Source organism: Ctenocephalides felis, unplaced genomic scaffold (genome assembly GCF_003426905.1).
Source record: "Ctenocephalides felis isolate EL2017-DRISC unplaced genomic scaffold, ASM342690v1 CF-g0.4_SCAFFOLD_03571, whole genome shotgun sequence".
NCBI lineage: Eukaryota > Metazoa > Arthropoda > Insecta > Siphonaptera > Pulicidae > Ctenocephalides > Ctenocephalides felis.
The window spans coordinates 49,061,002-49,080,767 of record NW_020539725.1 but is presented as its reverse complement, the minus strand read 5'-3'; the positions used below and the strand labels follow the sequence as shown (position 1 = coordinate 49,080,767).

The window sequence follows — 19,766 nt, the reverse complement described above, 5'->3', positions numbered from 1 at the left end:
ATCTTGATCATTTGCTTATATGGTTCATATTAAAATAAATCGTATTTAAAATAAATTTCAAAAGTTTGCCAAATCCTGGCCAAAAAACTGAATCCAGGTCAAATATTGCTTCTGAAAAAATCCGGGTCGCAAGTTGTACTTCCGGAACGTATAGTCACCTTATAGTTTATGAATTATAAGTTAATTTATATTTATAAAAATATATTATCATTATATTTTATTTATATTATTATAAAATAAGTAGAAAATTAGATAAGAAACAGTTCTTATTTATCATGATAATAGAAATGTTAGAATTATATATAAGATTTCTGCAACTGTTCAGTATTTGCTTCAGGAGCTATGTTATAAATTAAATAAATGAATAAAGATATTCAATACATTGATTTAGTTACTATATCCATCAGTATGAATTAAACTTTGATCTCGTTATTATAATGAACAATCATTAAATAAACTCAAAGAAAGGGATAACGGCTGATTAAACAAACTTTTATTCATAAATACTTATTTTTCGTAATTTTTATTCAAGATAATTATAAATGATTATACCTAACACGGTTTTGTTTAGAAAAATTAAATAAAATTTATATTTCAGCAATAAAATATCAAAAATTTTCCTACTATATTTCTACTCATTCAGATTTAACTCATATAGTTCTGTTTCAAATTAATTTAGACTTACAGCTCTTTTGCTATTAATAAGTACCTAATTTAGATAAATAAGGTTTAAAAATGTTTTCTATGCTAGAGCACGCATATTACGCTTCTTCGGTGTGGTGTTATTTTAGGTTCAAAAATAACTGAGGTCTATGAACTTAATAAAAATTTGGAAGTGAATGTATCTACAGTAATTATTTACTTTAGATAAATTTAAATTTTAATTAAATTTAAATCTAAATTATAATTTAATTTTGAAATATATGATTCCAAATATCAAAACTAAAATTATATAACAAAATATACTTAGTTATGCTACAAACTGTTAAAAAGTAGTTTTTTCATTAAAAATGTCAAAACTAAGACCATGTGCCCATAAAATTAGACCTAGGCATTTGTTTTATTTGTTATAACACATATTTTGGTGTGTACATGCAAACAATAATAACGAAATTCTGTAGATGAGACATAGATAATATTACTAAAACTTTGTAAATGATCACAATTATTGCATTAAAATATTTAGAAAATCGCTTTTATTTTATCATTTTAAAATATCATTTTATCTAGTTATCAAAAGATATATTAATCGAGTATCACTATTCAAATATTATACTAAATACGATTTGCGGTGGAGACGCCCTGTACATTTTAGAGGTAGTTTTCATAAGCCTTTATATTAAATATCTTTACCGACTAGTTATATATATTTTATCCAGCATCATTTTCACCTAAGTATTGAAACAAACTAAATAAAACATTTAAAAACTTAGAGTGAATAAAATTCACATGGCAAATGGGTATTAAATATAATATTAGCAACGGAATAGTAGATTTTCAAATTGAATTATACGAAATTATGAAATGCAGAAATTAATTTGAATCTTATTAAAGTTTTGAAATAGTTATATTTTCAGTATAATTGTCAAACGTGGATATAAGGTGTAAGGTTTCTCAAAGCATTTGCTTCTTTCTTAGAAATTAGATCAGTACTGTATTATTTGAGCTATAATTACGTTATTTTACTGACGCAAGAAATGGCCCACTTGAAAATTTATTTTTGAAAATTACTGTCACTATGATGAATTACATATTTCACGTATTTATAACAAAGAGATAAAATAGATATGTTAACTCAAACATCCGATAGAAAAATATGAAAGTATTCAGAATGATTGAAGTGTTGAAATTAATATTATTTTTAATCTTCACTCATAAATGTGAATGCCTATTTATTATTTCTAGATTTTGGGGTTGAACATTCAAAATTTTGTTATTTTCTACCATCCATAAGTTTTAGAAAGATCTTAACTAAATCTAGATTTGGTAATTCATAAATTATGTTAAAGATCTGCATTTCGCTATTTCCAAAAAGCATAAATAGTTTCACAAGATGATATGTTTCTCCACCCACAGATTTTTATAATGTAGGCTTTTTGTATATAAAAGGTGCATGTACTCTGCATAAAAATAGACCTAATAAAAAATTACATGGTCTTGTAATAGATCCAACTTATTAATTTTTCTGACGTTGGAACATGGCACAGAAAATATTGTCTCGCGTCATAAGAATCACAAATAGATCGAGAAATGCGTCATAGTATATGATACACACATCAAATTGTATTGCTACAAATCAATCTGTCTATTTGAATTAAAATAATATTTTGTTGCAGCCACGAATAAAGGATATCGAACTATTTTATAAGTTCTAAGATGTTTTTATCTAGCTCGAAACCGTTGGTAAAAATACTTATTCGATTGGTTGCTTTTTTATATATTCTCATTTTTACTAGCAATCAAATGAGCTAGTTTTTCTGCATTATTTTGATGGTAACGGTTAATAGATTATATTATTCTTATCAGATGCAACAATTCCCGGAGAAGACTATTTTTACCTAGAAATACTTTTTACGCCTATCGAAATGAAAATTAATATCGCTACAACTCGATATCAAGTTGTCCGTAAACCTTGGCCCTGTATGATTTCTAACTTTCATTGTTGCTTATTTTATTCATTATTATAAATTTCAATCATACCAATGCAAATCATTTTTCTACTCATCAATTATATAATTTTCCCAACCTCAGCTGAAATTCTGATAGCTAAACCCTAGAAATTAGAATTCCTTCTAACTTGAGTTAGTAGGGCGAAACAGCCATAAGATACAGAAATATTAACAGATAGATTGAAGGTTATGGAATGAATAACAAAATAAAACGATAATAAAATAAATTCATTCGAAATCTTTGGGTATAAAATCATTAAACAGACAGTAATATCAACAAAACATAAATAAACTTTTCCTGACTGTTTTCGGTTATTGTCCGCCACGCTTCATTGTCTTAAAATTAGATATATAGCTTTATTTACGGCTCGTGTCATGGCTTTGTTTTAATATTCAACAATACTTTATACACCAATGACGTAAGAAAACTTTGATTTATTATTGTCTCGACGATGCCGATCTAATTGCAGTCAATTTATGAATCAAACGTACTCTATACAATAGTATTTTAAATATAGATACAAATTATTAAATCAATACGATGATAGCATTGTTATGAATTTTTGAACTTTGCTTCTCACATGCTACATCCTACATATTGGAGATTGTCTCTCATGATCAGAAGTCATAGACCGAAACAAATTGAGCAATTCCTATTACAATGATCATTCTGAATAAGATAATTTTGATGTCTGCAGAAGGTCTTGATTGCGATTTAGAAGTTTGGAAAAAACTGAAAAAGGGGCCGTTCAAGTATTACGTAAGCACTATAGGGGGGCGGGGGGGTTATTGATTTGCTTATTTTGGGTAAGAACTTTTGCTTACTTTTGCTGACAAAGGAGAGGGGGAGGGGTTAAATAATTGTAATAAATCTGCTTACGTAATACTTGAACGATCCCAAATTATATATTTTTTAAAAACTTCCGAATAATTATCTACAATTGCAGATATTGCATTTTTATAAGAGCATTATTAAGATATTTTTATCCATGATATTATGAGATTTATAGTATGTTGCGTAATATAATTTAACGACTTGGACGTGAACTTGATAATGAAATTAAACATGCAAAAGAATTTATAACTCACGTTGCTTAAGATTTTTAATATGATTTTTATGCAATGTGGTCTTAAAGTTTTCAAGTTTATAAAAAATAAAAAAATTAAAATAAAATATTTAAAAATGCTGGTAATATATTTATTCTAAATAAAACTTTTCCGATCGAAGTAAATTCATATGGAATTCATAAGGATATACGAGGACCTCATCAGTTGAATTGAAATAGTTTTTTTTTCATCGCGCAATAGCAAATAATCATGCAAATTAAGTATTAGTCATAAACCTTAAAAACTAGTTCAATATATTTATAATAATCAAGTGAAAAGCCTCGATAATAGTAACAGCAAAAGCTTTTGTAAATACAGCGATTTTTTTTCATGAAAATATAATGCTTTGATATAATAATATTCCCACAAATTTTTAATACAATTCTCTATTGAAAAAGTCTTTTTTAGAATCGTAATTTTGGATTATTGCCACAGCAAGTCTTTTTACATTAAGTTATTCATAAGTTGGCAAATGTACTATTGGCTGTATCGAATGTTATACAATTTTGGCAAACTGTAAGTAGTAACAATTTTGCCATTTGCTATACAAAACAAAAACGTATCAGCTCGACAATTACATTAACTTTCACGTTCACCTTCAGCGTTTAGAGAGAATATCTCGAACTCAAAAGTTGAACCATCTTTAAACATCTTCAAAAAAACTATATGTTTTTGCAAAAAATTATATACAATTTCCGTTTTAGTCTGTTTTTAAAAATATAGTTTGAGATTAATTGTTAGTAAGATCAAAAATATTCTGCAATATTTGGCGCTTATCAATAAATGTTACTGCCAATATAAAACCATAAATAGCATTTGTTCTGAAAACAACTTCACATACGTTATTTGAGATAATGCATAATTTAAATTGAAAAATATTATGAATTTTCAAAATATTTTCTTAATTTGATTTTTCTTTTTTTATTTCTTATTACCTTGTGAATTTAAAAACATAAAAATAATTAGAAATTATGTAACAATCTACACTTACAATTAGTAACGCATTTTGCTTGGGACAAATTACTTCTCTTACGTATTTACCTATTAACCATATGGCATGATGACAAGAGTTACGCTGATTAGACATATATCTTAGCATTAAATACTAAATACAAATGGTTTCATAACGTGTCAAAATAAAATAGAGTCGCCAAAATTATATTATATATCACTGAGTTTAAAATTAACGAGCTGAACAAGTACCATGACAGAAGCATGAATAAAAAGACAAACTGATTCAAATCCAATATACGTAGAAAACAAGAATAAAATGGTTAAAAATCTAATTAACGTAAAAATATATAACTAGTCCAGTCATTTGGTGCAAAAAAGGCTGTTGCCGGTACAGTACTCCGGTAATTCTGAAAATTGGTAATCTCATAGATTTCGAGGTGCTCTTTACGAAAATCAACTTTGCCACCTCAAATTTGAACAGCAAGCTGCCGCCATATTGGAAAAATGGCGTCAAAGAACAGCTTTTTTAAAATATCTCCTTTTTGGCTGATTCTGCGATAAAAGTATCTATGTACGAATTAAACTAGATAAAATTTTCTATAATTCCTTAGAAAACCGTTTTTTCGTAAAATTGATAGTTTGAGAGTACGGCCGCCTCAAAGTCTTTGCTGCTCTCGCCCTAGTATCAAATCTCTCCATATATGACAGCACTTCGAACTTGACCACATTCTCTCTAATAATAAATATTTTCAATGTTGAATTGAGCAAATAAGATCTAGAAATAAAGTAATTTAAATATTTTTCGTTTTTTTTGCTAATTTTTTAACACTTCAAGTAGCACCTTATAGCTCCAAGTAGCTTGAAGCGTTAAAAAATCACCAAAAAAACAGAAAAATATTTGAAATAATTTATTGCTAGATCTTATTCGCTTAATTTAACATTGAAAATATTTATTTATTAGAAAGAATATTGTCGAAGAACTTTTATCGTAGAATGAGCCAGAAAGGAGATATTTTAAAAAAGCTGTTTTTTGACGTCATTTTTTCAATATGGCGGCAACTTGCCGTTCAAATTTGAGGTGGCAAAGTTGATTTTCGTAAAGAGCACCTCGAAATCTATAAGATTACCAGTTTTCAGAATTCCCGGAGTACTGTACCGGCAAAATGACCAAATGACTGGACTAAACACCGAGCTATGAAGATTAGACATAAATTGAGAAATATATAAGAACTAGGAACATTCGAAAAATGAGTTGCAAATGAAATTTCTCAGATGTGAATAAGTATATAGGTAAAAACTCGTTGCAAAAATATTTTAATTTGGGTATTTTAACTAATTATTTTTCTTTATCTCTATTTCTCATAATCTCTAATTTCTTATATCTATTTTTCTCTATTTATCATAATCATATACAAAAAGACCTATTATGAAATTTTTTGAACAAAAAAAATTTCATCAAAAATTTTATTCGAACCATACTTCATATGTACAATATCCTACATGCAGGAAATTTTCTGTAGAAGAACCTTCTACCACAATATGCAAACATCGATACATATCATTTCAAATTTTAAATTTTTCAAAATTAAATCCTAGGTTCAACTATTTGAATAATCTCTGGTAAATATTGGCTACGTGTTTAATTTCTATTACAAGGAAAATCGCCTTGATATAACATTCGACCGGTCGAACTTGTAAATAAATACATCTCGCAATTACCTAGACTCGGCGGCAGCAAAAATTAATCACATTAGAACTTTACATATGGTGGCAAAATGACAAAAGAAACATTTTTCAGATATTTTCAATTGTTGGCATCAAAAATATGATGAACGTTAAAGTTAAGAAAGCTCGTTATGAATGTGTATCGAGACAAGATCGTTGGACAGATGTTTATTTAGTATAAAATATTACACAACAATTTATTTAGTACACCTAAGTCTGTTTTTACACGGTCTTTTTGTACACGGTTTTGATATAACACGGTTTAAAAATTGAATATTTTTAATTTTTTACACGATTTTATTCGATTTAGCACGATTTGAAATTTTATGTACTTAATTTTTTTTTGTCAAATTTAATTTTTGCGAAGTATGTTCATATCACAAAAAAGTATTTATGAAAGAAAAAAGTCTGAAACCATCCATAGTATCGATAGTTTGCGAACACTAGCTTAAAGATTTAAGTGAATTCTCCTTTAGCGCGTACAAACAATTTTTACTGGTCAAAGCAAATGTGAATAGCACTAATTCTATTTTATTTTGTTTTTTACCCTAAAAATTGAATAACCTATTCTTTTCGTTCACAACATAGTTTTTTAGTTCCTGAACTTGCCATACATTTAATTTATATTACTTTTAAGATTAGAGTGCATATCTTTTTTATCATGAGCCGGCAAACGTTGTTTTGCTAAGTAATGTATATTCTGATCAGTTTCTAGAGATATTCGGATATTCAGATATTCGGATATTCGGATATTCGGATATTCGGATATTCGGATATTCGGATATTCGGATATTCGGATATTCGGATATCCGGATATTCGGATATTCGGATATTCGGATATTCGGATATTCGGATATTCGGATATTCGGATATTCGGATATTCGGATATTCGGATATTCGGATATTCGGATTTTCGGATATTCGGATATTCGGATATTCGGATATTCGGATATTCGGATATTCGGATATTCGGATATTCGGATATTCGGATATTCGGATATTCGGATATTCGGATATCGGATATTCGGATATTCGGATATTCGGATATTCGGATATTCAGATATTCAGATATTCAGATATTCAGATATTCAGATATTCCGATAGAGCTAAATGTACAAAAAATGGCAGTTCTTGAGAGAACTAAGTGTCCGATTTGAATGATTCAAAGAACTTTCTGCTTGTTTTAACAAAATAATTGCTTTTGGGAAAAAAATTGTTATAATTTTTTTTTCAATTTTTTTTTTTGAAATTTTTAAGTTACGAAGTTTCAAGTAACATTCGTTGAATTAACGAACAATTATCTGACTACGTTCAGTAAAATTGCCAGCTACTTCATCATTGTAGAAATGTATTTTTTTGATGTCTTTCAAAAATTCGTTATCGACACCTTTTTACCCTATAGGCGGGATAACTTGGACGGTCAGGTGGCAAATACGTTTAAAATCTTATTTTAATTTAAAGGTATTTTACAAAATAATTACATTTTTAACTAATGCTATAAAACTACTAACGGAAGAAAATGCTTTTATTATGGATTTTCAAAGATTACCGATATTTTGTCAATACAATCAAACTGGAAGTTTTATATACTTTCTATAGAAAACATGGTATAATCCAATCCAATTTTTTTGTCTTTCGACTTATATTGTCGTAAATATTCACGTAAAACATCCTATTAAATGTAATTGAACATCATCTGTCAAAATCGTTTGACATTTCACGTGTTAGCCACCGACCATTATTTTATTCAAGGAACGCTTCTACAAAAAATTTCAAATTAAAAATGTAAAGTTTCTACGCCGATTTGAAATAAATTCTCACCTTTTGGACCTTCTCTGGATTGGCACAAATTTTTCAAGACTAAGATTGGCCAAATCGATTCAGCCGTTTTCGAGTTTTACTTGGACATTTGAAAGAGCGCTCCATTTTTATATATAAGATTACTATGCTTGTGAAAATAAACATTATATATTTGATTTAATAAAATAAACATGAATTCTTGTTCTTAAAAATTCTTGTTTTTCACTAATTTTAATAGGTTTTAGAGATTAGGAACAAATCACCTATTTTTGTATAAGATCAATGTCTTTTTTTACACGTTTTTTTTACGCAGATTCTTCTGGAACCAATCTACCGTGTAAAAACAGACTTAGGTGTACTCTGATGGATACATAAACGCATATTATTAGATCTATAGTCATACTAACTCAATTTTTATCACAAAGAATTCGGTTTGGTTTATGTTACAAATAATGCATTATTTTTGGAACAATCATTAAACATGATCTAATCGATGAATGGCAATAGTATTCTAAATAAGTTCTAAATCAGATAAATTTTATTTCGCAGATTGTGTTGGTTCAAAATAAATAATATTGTATTGTTGTTTTGATTTCTTGCATTTATCTCTGAATTCTATCATATAGATAGATATAATATCGTCCATTCAGTTTACAATCATTTCAAATTATTCGTACAAAAATATCTGAAGAAGAATCAAATTTTATTCAGTGACTTACTTTCATATACAGATCCAAATGTAGAATTATGTTTTTACTAGATTTAGCTTCTATGCTAGATATATGAATGATAAACTATAAATTGATTATTAACAAAAATTGATAATTTGTAAAAATAAAAATATTTGTTTAAATTTGAATACGGAGTTAAGTGATTTTTTTTCGATATTTTCTATATCGGTAAAATTTTGCAAACAGTTGTGGCCTTTGTAATTAGATAATGTTATTTTTCAACGCGATTGTCGCAACAAGCAATACTAAAAATACAAAATTTGTTATTCTAGTATATTATCACATCTTAGTAATTACATAAGTCAAGTTTTAAATGAGCTATATATCATGAAAATAAACTTTTTTAATAAAAGCCAGTAAATGCAGATTCTTGAAATTACTTAAAAATTTTACCATCTTAGGGGGCGTCCATAATCACGTGAGGTTTTTAGGCGAAAGGGAGGTTTGACAAAAAAATCACAAAATATCACATAGAGGAGGGAGGGGTATAAGAAGATATCACGTGTATTTATTATCTGAATATAAAAAAATCCAAACATTTTTAATAAAAAACAAAAATTTTATCATTTTTTGTCGTAACTAAAAATACACGAGTTGTTTGGTGGGGGAGGAGGGTAATTTTCAATATCACCACGTATCACGAAGGAAGAGGAGAGGTCCAAAAATCCTTAAAAAACAGATAACATAATTAATGGACGCCCCCTGACATGAAAAAAGTAGACCAAAAAGTGTACTAGATAAATTAAAAGCAACTCCATAAATTTATTATTGCTATTTTGTAACATAGTACTACAACTTAAGTCTTCTTTATGTACATGATGCTTACTATGTATAAAAATAACTTAATCCTTCAAAGGTATGACGCATTATGACGTACAGAAACAAATAAGATCAATTGTACGCGATGCGTAAAATTATTTTCAGTTTCTAAATATTTTCCAATTTTTGATAAACAAACATCCCTTTTGAGATCTTCTGATTCATCCAATGGTATGTACAAAATCTTATGACGCAAATCAATTCGAATACTTGGCTAATTGTAAAGTTGCTCACGCAGACGGTTGCATTTCATTATCTTAAAATTGGCGATCAGAACGACACTAATGGTATTTTTCAGGAAAATTTCAGTCTGTTGACTATGTACCATCGCTGCACAATTGAGCCTTCAAATAAGAATTATAGAGCAAGGGCTAGTTACCTAAGTAATAATATTATCAATTGCTAATAATAAATAGCATATTGATGATTATTAAATTGGTGCTATTTTGCACTAAGCGTGGGAAAAACATGCCCGCCACTCACCATTATTTCAGTCTAAAGAAAACCTTAAATATAAAAATTACTATCCAAATTATTTTACTAATAATAATAATGCCTAATATTGGATGTGAATTCAAAGTTTTATAAGTTCTTAAGATAGATTTTTTTTATTTGCATAGATTTATTGCCCAATCAAAATATTGGGCTCGCTCGTAGGTAAGTGGTTAGAACGACTGGACCTGAATCAGGGGTCCCAGGTTCGATACCCACTTCGAGCAGCCTGTTGTCAGGCAGTAGTGACCACGATTTTCACTAGGAAATATAGATAGCAATATGTTTCCAAGTGAAAATAGCCCTAATACGGCATTGCTGCACTAATAAAATGTCATCACTATTACAACAATTGTAATAATAAAAATTCAGCACAAAGAGATGAGACAACTGTTTGGGTTGCCATCTATAATAAAAACAAACGTAGTTTGTAAGAGATTCATCACAACAGCTCATAGAACCCATAAGTTCTGATCGCTGTTCAAATAAATTCAAAAAAAAAATAGATTTTTTAAGACAATATGCTGGGTGTAAATGCATTTAAGAGATTATCTCCTATGAGATATCTTTTTTTTTTATTTTTTGACATTTTATTTAGGATCGTATGGCCATTTGTTTTAGATCTTCGAGTAGGAGACTCACCACTCTTATAGAATAAAATAACTACAAAAAGTAGCAACTGATAAATTATCTTAAAAACATTATTTTCAAAAGAAAGCAGTGAGGAATAGCAGTAAAGAGAAAAGCAGCAAATTTTTATAAATTGGAAATGAAAAAGCACAACAACTTGTCTCAGAAGTCAAGCACCTGGCAATTTACCTACTTACAATGCGATAGTATGATATATACAATGTTTACTAATATTTATTTATTATTTACTGCTACGGCTCATTGTTTCCTATAATACAATAAACTGATTTGATAACGCACAGAAAATGTATGTGTCAGTGAACTTTTTCACGGCAAAGTCTAGACGATCATGAACAGTTCCTAATTATAAAATATAAAATATTTGAAATAGCATAGTGCCCACATAAAATAGTTTTGCGTGACAATAGGTTCAAATATTTTTTTATAATTTGATACGAAAGTGTACAGTCATGTATTCCTGTAATTTTAGTATTTCGGTAGTTTTATGGCGCAAATTTTGCATAATCATTATTTTTTGTAATGTCCTTTAGAAATTAATTTCGTTTATTCATAAAACATGTGCTCGAAAATACTTTAAAATAGCAATTTGAAATAAATAATTATTGCTTTCCGATAAACCTGTAAAGCCAATAGTGGCATCATTATTAAGCATTGTAACGTTTTTACCTACCTTTTACGTTTTATCATTTATAAAATCAAGAAATAAAGAAATATTTAAATAATTTATAACATTTGAACTCCGTCTTTAAGTCGTGTAAAAGATTTTAAAGTTTATAATTATTCTCAAATTCAATATTTTTATTAAATGCATTAGAGTTGGGTAACTCACTACGGAATTATCATTTCGATACAACTCCTCCATCGGAGTGAATCCGAGCGGAGTTGTGTCGGAGATTTTGTCATATCCGACTTTCCTAAACTGGTATTAAATCTGTGTTTTTGCTTTGGGAAAGAAGCGGTCGCTTTCTCGACTCACAGGCAGTTTTATGACGGGTTAAAATAATGCCATTGTGTATTTTCCAGAAAATGCAAAAATTTTACTTCAAAGATACAGAACAATGAAATTGTGTTCAAGGGTGAATAGCTCAAATGTATAATTTATTGAATAGAGTATTTCGGTTTCAAAGTTGTCGGAGTCGTGGAGTTGTTAAGCGGATATAATTCCACCCTGAAGCGGAGTCAAATTCTCACCGATCCAGCTTCGGATATAATAAGCCCATCTTTAAAATGCATGATAGGGTTCTAAGATATTCTATATGATTCGACACATTTTTACATTTTAGCAAATGCGTTATATATATGTTATTGTCAGTTGCAGTTTCTTGCAATTGTAATAATTTTTTGTTGAATTTTAAGAATTACTTAATTCAAGTCTATTATTATTATCGTATTTCTTTTGAGCAACACAATTTACACTAACCTTAGGTTTACTCCTTTGCGATTTTTATGAAACTTTGCATGGTGAGGCTTAAAATAATATAGACCTGTGAGAAGAGGTTTAATTATAAAAATTAATTAAATATTTGAAAATATGATCAGGTAGGTTAATGAGGTTAGGCGCTTTCTTCCACTTTCAGGACTCAGATTCATAGATAGGGATAGATAAGGAAGTTAAAAATGATCAGGTTCAAATACCGTTAGCGTCTAATTTATTTTTAAGTCGATAAGATTCTATCATATTAAGTACAAATTAGTAAATTTTGACCATCTCGATTTTTAAGTGAGGAAAAGTACATTTAGCCCGTCATCTATTATGCCCATCCTTGTCCGTGGGCCTTGAAAACGTTCGCGTGCGACGGAAATAGAATAAGTTTTAACTGTGACTGAAAATTGCATATCGAAACAACGAAACGCGCATATAACATTCCGTAAATTTTAATTTTGTTCCTAAAATACCAACGGATTTGTTCAAATACAAATCAACAGGATACTGATGGAATTGTTTCAAGTAAACAAAGCAATTGTGCCGTCATTTAATTCAAGCCTTGCTTGTTTTCTGAAAATACACATAAAAAAGAAGAATGATTTCAGAAAGATAAGAGAAAATTCGAAAATCAACATCTAATGAAGTGTTGTAGACACTGATAGTGAGTCTCATTCACTTAGATTTTAATAAGGAAAATTTTATTCAAATTTCATCCATTTTCCTTTTAAAATGTTCTATTATTTAAAACCAAAAGGCGCCTGTTCATATAATTTAAATAGATACTACTAGACTTGATTCATTTGATTTATATGAAGACTTATTACTGGTACCTATTGGTACTAGTAATAATAAATAAAATCTGTTTAAACAACTATTGGATATCAAAAACTTAAATCCCAGTAGAAATGATTTGCGCCTAAATATTGTCTTTATGTAGGCAAAAGTGGTCACCAAATGGGCGCAATATAGTCCCAATATTCAATATAGTCCCAATATTCTCCCAATATTGTTCTATATTGGCATATAAAATCTAGCCAACATTCAAAACCAACATGGGCCCCATTTGCTTAGTAATCCTTGAAGGAATAGGTGCAGATAATACGAAAAAAGAAAAACAAATTCATATACATTTAATACAAGCTTATAAAGATTGCACATAATTTTAAAAAATGTGGTAAAATGATTAAAATGTTTTGTTCATCCTTTTTGTCAAATCGTCTCCAGTATTTTTCCTTCCTTTGAATTGTTAATGAATAGAATCACGTTATGAATGTCCTGTTAGGCAAGTATAAGAACTTGAAGTCATGAACGCGCGTGTTGACTCATAGAATCAAATATAATTGTCTCTTCTATTAATGCATGCTGAGTTGAGTCACAGTTTTTTTATAGAAGCATTAACACTAGCATCTTGCATATTAATGAATTTCAGAAGATAAATATATTGTTCTAACAAACTTATATTAAATCTAGATATTATAAAAGTAGTATTTACGGAATTAGCTATTGATTCCAAGAATGGAATTTAAAAATAAAAATTTGTCTAGACACTGGTTGTTAGTCTCATTCCAATTTCATACATTTTCCTCTTAAAATGTTCTATCACAGAGATTATGTAGGTAATACGTTCACATGTAAAGTATAAATTCGAAAACTTGATCATAAAAGAATATAATTAAAATATTTCATAAGGCAAGGTACTATGTGAATCTGTGATGTTATAATATAAATTATAATAATTTATTTAAAAAATAAGCTAATTTTTAATAATAAAAATTTGAAATTGAAGGGATCAAAAATAATCAAGACACCACTATAAAATACATCATTGAATTAAATTACTGAAAAAACATAGAATAATCATGGAAATTTGTCTTCACATGATTCCAAGGATTTTGGCATAAATTTGTAATTCAAATTAAAATCGTCAAATTAGGCCGCAGATCTATTGAAGATAAATTTGTAAATGTTTGGTCTTAATGATTGTTAAATTTGTATTCTGTCAAGGAAACGGTTGTTATAAAATATCTCCGAACACCAAATCGTGCTAAAAAAATCGAGAAAAATAGTACCTGTTTTGTCTACTGAATGAATGGAGAATGGGCGTCTATTATATCAGACTAGATTTTGATAACAAAATGCATTGTTTACACCATATTAAAATTCTGTGAATAGCAAGGGCCATGATTGGCATCTTTAGGTATCAGTATTTAAGAAACCCTTTTAAGTATTGAAAAATGATCAGGATAAATATTTGGAAAACGTCAATTGTAAGCCTGAAAAAAATCGGTTACCAAAGCAAATTTATATCAAATTTAATATCTTCAATATAAAGTTTTTTGCGCCTCATTTGATTTACTTGTTTTATATTTTCAAATAGCAGCCACATCATTCTCCTTGAAACTCTGTAAAGCTCTTGTCGATTCATAACGGGGGTGTCCATAATATTTGTATGTACTTATATATTGTATAAACGATATATACATCTGGACGCAGAAATATAGTTTAATGACTTAAAAGCTTACCATATATTAATGACACCATTGAGGTATACAAGATTTAAACGTTTCTAACACAGATGTATTTTTTCTTTTTTTTTTCAAAAATTCTATTGTTCATAATTCTTCAAAATAATGATTAAAACATTATTTTTGTTTCGTCTACAAGTTAAAACTAATCAAATATTATCATACAAATTCATCAGCATTTATTCATATATAAAACAATATAAGCATTAAATGTTTATTTTTAATTTTGTAAGAAAACAAAGTCCAAAGCGGTACACAAATAGTATTTTCATATTTGTGGAGCATGATATTCATAAATATATGTATTTTTCTTCAAGTTGTGAAAATCAAAATCAATTGCAAGGCAATATTTTCAATCTTATAACTGACAGACAGACACACAAAGCATTTATTACAGTAATCAAGAATACATTTTGCATTGCTATTTTTAGTACATATTTTTCTACCCTTGGGTACTTTATACATCATATCTGATCTTAATAATACGGTAAATGTTGATATACTTATGTCTAATATAAATAACCGTCTTAACGATAACAGTTTCATTATTTTTCTCAGTATATTAATTAAAAAATAATTATGATTAGATGTCATATGAATATAAATAATCAATAAATTGCACGTGAAACTTTCCTAGAAAGAGTAGGGGAGACCGGGTATGGTTGTGCCACTTCTTTTTTGATCAGCCATAATTTACAATTTAATTTACAAGTTAGCGGGAAGAAAATATACTAAATAGTAATATGAACATTACTATACTGTCCTACGATCGATTAATGATAAAATCAAATCATACAAAAAAGAGCCAGTGACACAACCGTCGACAAATTAGACAACTAATTGAATTGCTTTCGGAACCTTTAAGTTCGGAATTTGAAGGTCTCTTTTATTTGTTGTCAAACTATTAAAAATCTTTATCGTTTTGTATACTTATTTTCAAAAATTTTAAATAAAATATAAATAGCTTTATATAGCTCTATAAAGTAGCAATTAAATCTTGTGGAAACGTGTGAAAAATAGTGTACAAACATTCTTCGGTTACCGGAAATCATAAAAAATATAATATTTCTGCCTAAACATTTTTTGAAGATCGCTTTTATTTGTTGTCAAACTATTAAAAATTCTTTATCGTTTTTGTATACTTATTTTCAAAAATTTTAAATAAAATATAAATAGCTTTATATAGCTCTATAAAGTAGCAATTAAATCTTGTGGAAATGTGTGAAAAATAGTGTACAAACATTCTTCGGTTACCGGAAATCATAAAAAATATAATATTTCTGCCTAAACATTTTTCGTCGTCACATATACGTACGCATACACGATTAAAGTCGTATAGAGAAAACTAATCCCCCCGTTTCCCGATGCGTTGCACGAAATCCAGAAAAACGAATTTAAAAATAGACGGTCATATATAAAAGAAGAAGACCGAGCGCGTATCATCCCAGTCGCATCAGAACAGTTGGATAAAATAAAAAATTGTGAACTAAAATTTATTTTCAAAATTGATTAATTTTGTTTTCAACGATTTTTAACAAGCCCTTTTCCGTAACATTGACGGAACCTGCCTAAGTGAAGCAAAGGACGATATCGGTTGTCGTTGGTAGTGTAGTGAAAGTAAACTATAAAATTGTGAATGAAACTTAGAACATCACCAAAAATAATCCACACACTTGCAGTAAACAAATTATTATTTGTCTCTACAGACAGAATCAAATAGAAGAAAAACTTGGCCGCCAAATCAAGATTGACATAACTGTCAATTATTTTTATGCTGATCATTTATTAATATATCAATTTTGACTTTCATCGATTCTATCTCGGCCCCCCTTCCCACCATGACGCTTTCGGCCAACAGCAATGCTACCAATCGCCTCGGGTCGCAGCAGGGACGTAGCCTCCAATTAGCCGCCGTGCGAATACAGGCCGGCTACAGAGGATATCGCGTGCGCAAGCAGCTCAAACGCTTGTCAAAATCGAAAGTGAACGGTTGCAAAGAGAACAGCATGGCAGAATCATCATTGAACAGAGATAACGTCGACATTGTCGAAAAATCAGCAACTAAAATTCAAGCAGGAGTCAGGGGATTCCTAGTCCGACGCAAGCATAATAAGGAAAAGAAGCTGCCACCAAAATCCAAGCAGGATTCAGAGGATTCAAAGTCCGGAAAGAGTTCAAAAAAGCAAACGAAGTGTGAAGATTTTTTGAATACAGTGCACTGTTAATGCATAGTTCCAAAACAAAACGTGATATTTGTGAATGAAGTGATATTTTTTTACTGGCCGACAAACAAAATTTGTATTACATATTATGAATAAAATATTTATAGAAAAAAAGTAAAAATAATGATCTTATCAAATGATGCAAGCCAGTTTGAATATGAAAACATCGAATAAAGTTTCCAATAATTCACATTTTACATAAGTATTATAATCTTATTAATATAACATAAAATAAATTTAAGAACATAATGTTCCATTTATTTAATATATCTCGTTTCTAAATGCGATTGTGTTGAGGGCATAAAATTAATTTTATCAAAATTTTGATCCTATGCAAGAACCTACATTAATATAATGATCTACGTCATAAAAATGTGTGTTACATCAAGTTTAGCAATGTTGATCTTGGTTTGATTTATGACACTAGTCAGACAAGATGAATGTATAACCAGAGTTGCAGTAATATTCAGCCTTGACCCAAATTTAGTGAAATCTTGCACTCGAACACTAATGAGTTTCGCACGACCAAAAAATAAACAAAGAACCATATTGTAACAGGTTTAACAATAAGCCTTGTATTAAGAAATGGATCACGTATCATATTGAAGTAGTTGTAATATAGCCAAAACGAGATTTAGATATTTCTATAATGTAAAATAAACAGAATTTACGAATAAATATTTTTAATTATGAATATTGTGTATGATTTTTAATTACTTTTCAGGGTAAAAATAATTGCAATTATTGATTTATTAACTTTCCCTAGGGCAAGTTATAGTAATTGCAAAAAAATCGAAAATAATATTTTTTATATATCTTTACGTTTCAGAGATTTCTGGACATTTTGGCATACCTTACAAAAAATGGATGTATGTGTGTGTGTGTGATACAATTTTCGTCGACGATTTCGTAAACACCGCGATCAACCGATTTCAATAATTCAAAAAACATTCGATTCGTATTGATAAGGAGACGTGCTGATTAGTTTTTGGCGAAGGCAGGTCTATTTTTATTCTTTAATTGCTTATTTCAGTACTCAAAAATAATAAGTGACTCACAAGTTGGTGAATCGACTATTATAAATTATTGGTGCAAATACATTTGTAATATGAGCAGTAAAAGTAGTCGCATTATAGTAACTTACTTAGTTTTGGAACAACCTATAGGAACAACCTATAGGACAACGACAACGTCATGTGTGTGTGTGTGATACAATTTTCGTCGACGATTTCGTAAACACCGCGATCAACCGATTTCAATAATTCAAAAAACATTCGATTCGTATTGATAAGGAGACGTGCTGATTAGTTTTTGGCGAAGGCAGGTCTATTTTTATTCTTTAATTGCTTATTTCAGTACTCAAAAATAATAAGTGACTCACAAGTTGGTGAATCGACTATTATAAATTATTGGTGCAAATACATTTGTAATATGAGCAGTAAAAGTAGTCGCATTATAGTAACTTACTTAGTTTTGGAACAACCTATAGGACAACGTCTATTTATAGTCGATTTATTTCAATTATTTCTATATTCTATACTCCGTTATTTATGTTTATTAATTATCTAGTTTGAATTATCGTAATAAACATTCATACATAAAAATTATTTAATTTAATTAAAATCTTAATATCCCTAAGTCTTGAGTCACTCGATTTTTACTCTAAAATTGCTACCAAAATTTTGAACTTATTCATAATAAAATAGAGAAATTAGCAAACACTTAATGTAAATACATATATACTACAAAATATTTAAATAATAAAATTTAAGATCATATGCTACCATGCTAATATTCCTAATTGCTCACCCTCATGGCTACACCCATTATTATAGATATATTATATATATATATATATATATATATATATATATAATAATAATAAATAATAATGGGTAGTATTGTCCTAGAGCAGATCTTTGTGCTGAGATCGAAACTAAAGTAAACTCGAACTCGATTCAGAGAAGAAGGAGTGTGAGAGTTTTTCCCATTTTCATTTCACACCATATATATATATATATATATATATATATATATATATATATAAATTGTAATTGTACTTGCTGAAGTTTATAAAGTTTATTTATAGATAAAAAAAACATAATTTTTCATGATTTATTTGAAAACGATCAATTACAAGACTAGATAACTTAAATAAACATTTATAATGACTAAGTAACACAATTTCTACTTTTTCTCGTCTTTTTCTTCTGAAGAGGATGAAATATTATTTTCAATTTTTGCTACTAATCTTTTAGCTCCCTAAAAAAAAATACTTCAATGTATACATTTAAAAATATTTTTTAATAAATCTAAAGGTTTTTATATATGTTAGTAAGTATAAGTGCAGTTATACGTATCTAAAGGTTATAAGAATTATCGCTAATATATAACTTAAAAAGTCTTTTTGCAATTTGTTCACATAAATGATATACCTCTGTCAATCAAGTTCATAATTTACCATGAACCAAATTAAACAATGTCAAAACCTGTTCATTGTATTCATCTTTTATTATTAGAACCCAAATATTTTATATTTAAAAGTATACATGATACTTAAAGTTGTTGCGTTCAAGTACTTTCAATTTCTTACATGCCACAAAAATGCAACCGAACAGCATATATGATATTTATATTTCAAAATA

At 28.6% G+C, this 19,766-nt stretch overlaps 1 protein-coding gene across 1 annotated transcript; it reads left to right on the top strand.

The window, feature by feature from the left end:
- The first annotated feature begins 16,361 nt into the window (after nucleotides 1–16,361).
- Nucleotides 16,362–17,747, top strand: LOC113385184 (abnormal spindle-like microcephaly-associated protein homolog). Its single transcript, XM_026623004.1, is given in 2 exon segments — nucleotides 16,362–17,008; nucleotides 17,011–17,747. Coding segments are annotated over 2 exon segments (357 nt in total). The 5' UTR covers nucleotides 16,362–16,737; the 3' UTR covers nucleotides 17,097–17,747.
- The last annotated feature ends 2,019 nt before the right edge of the window (nucleotides 17,748–19,766 follow it).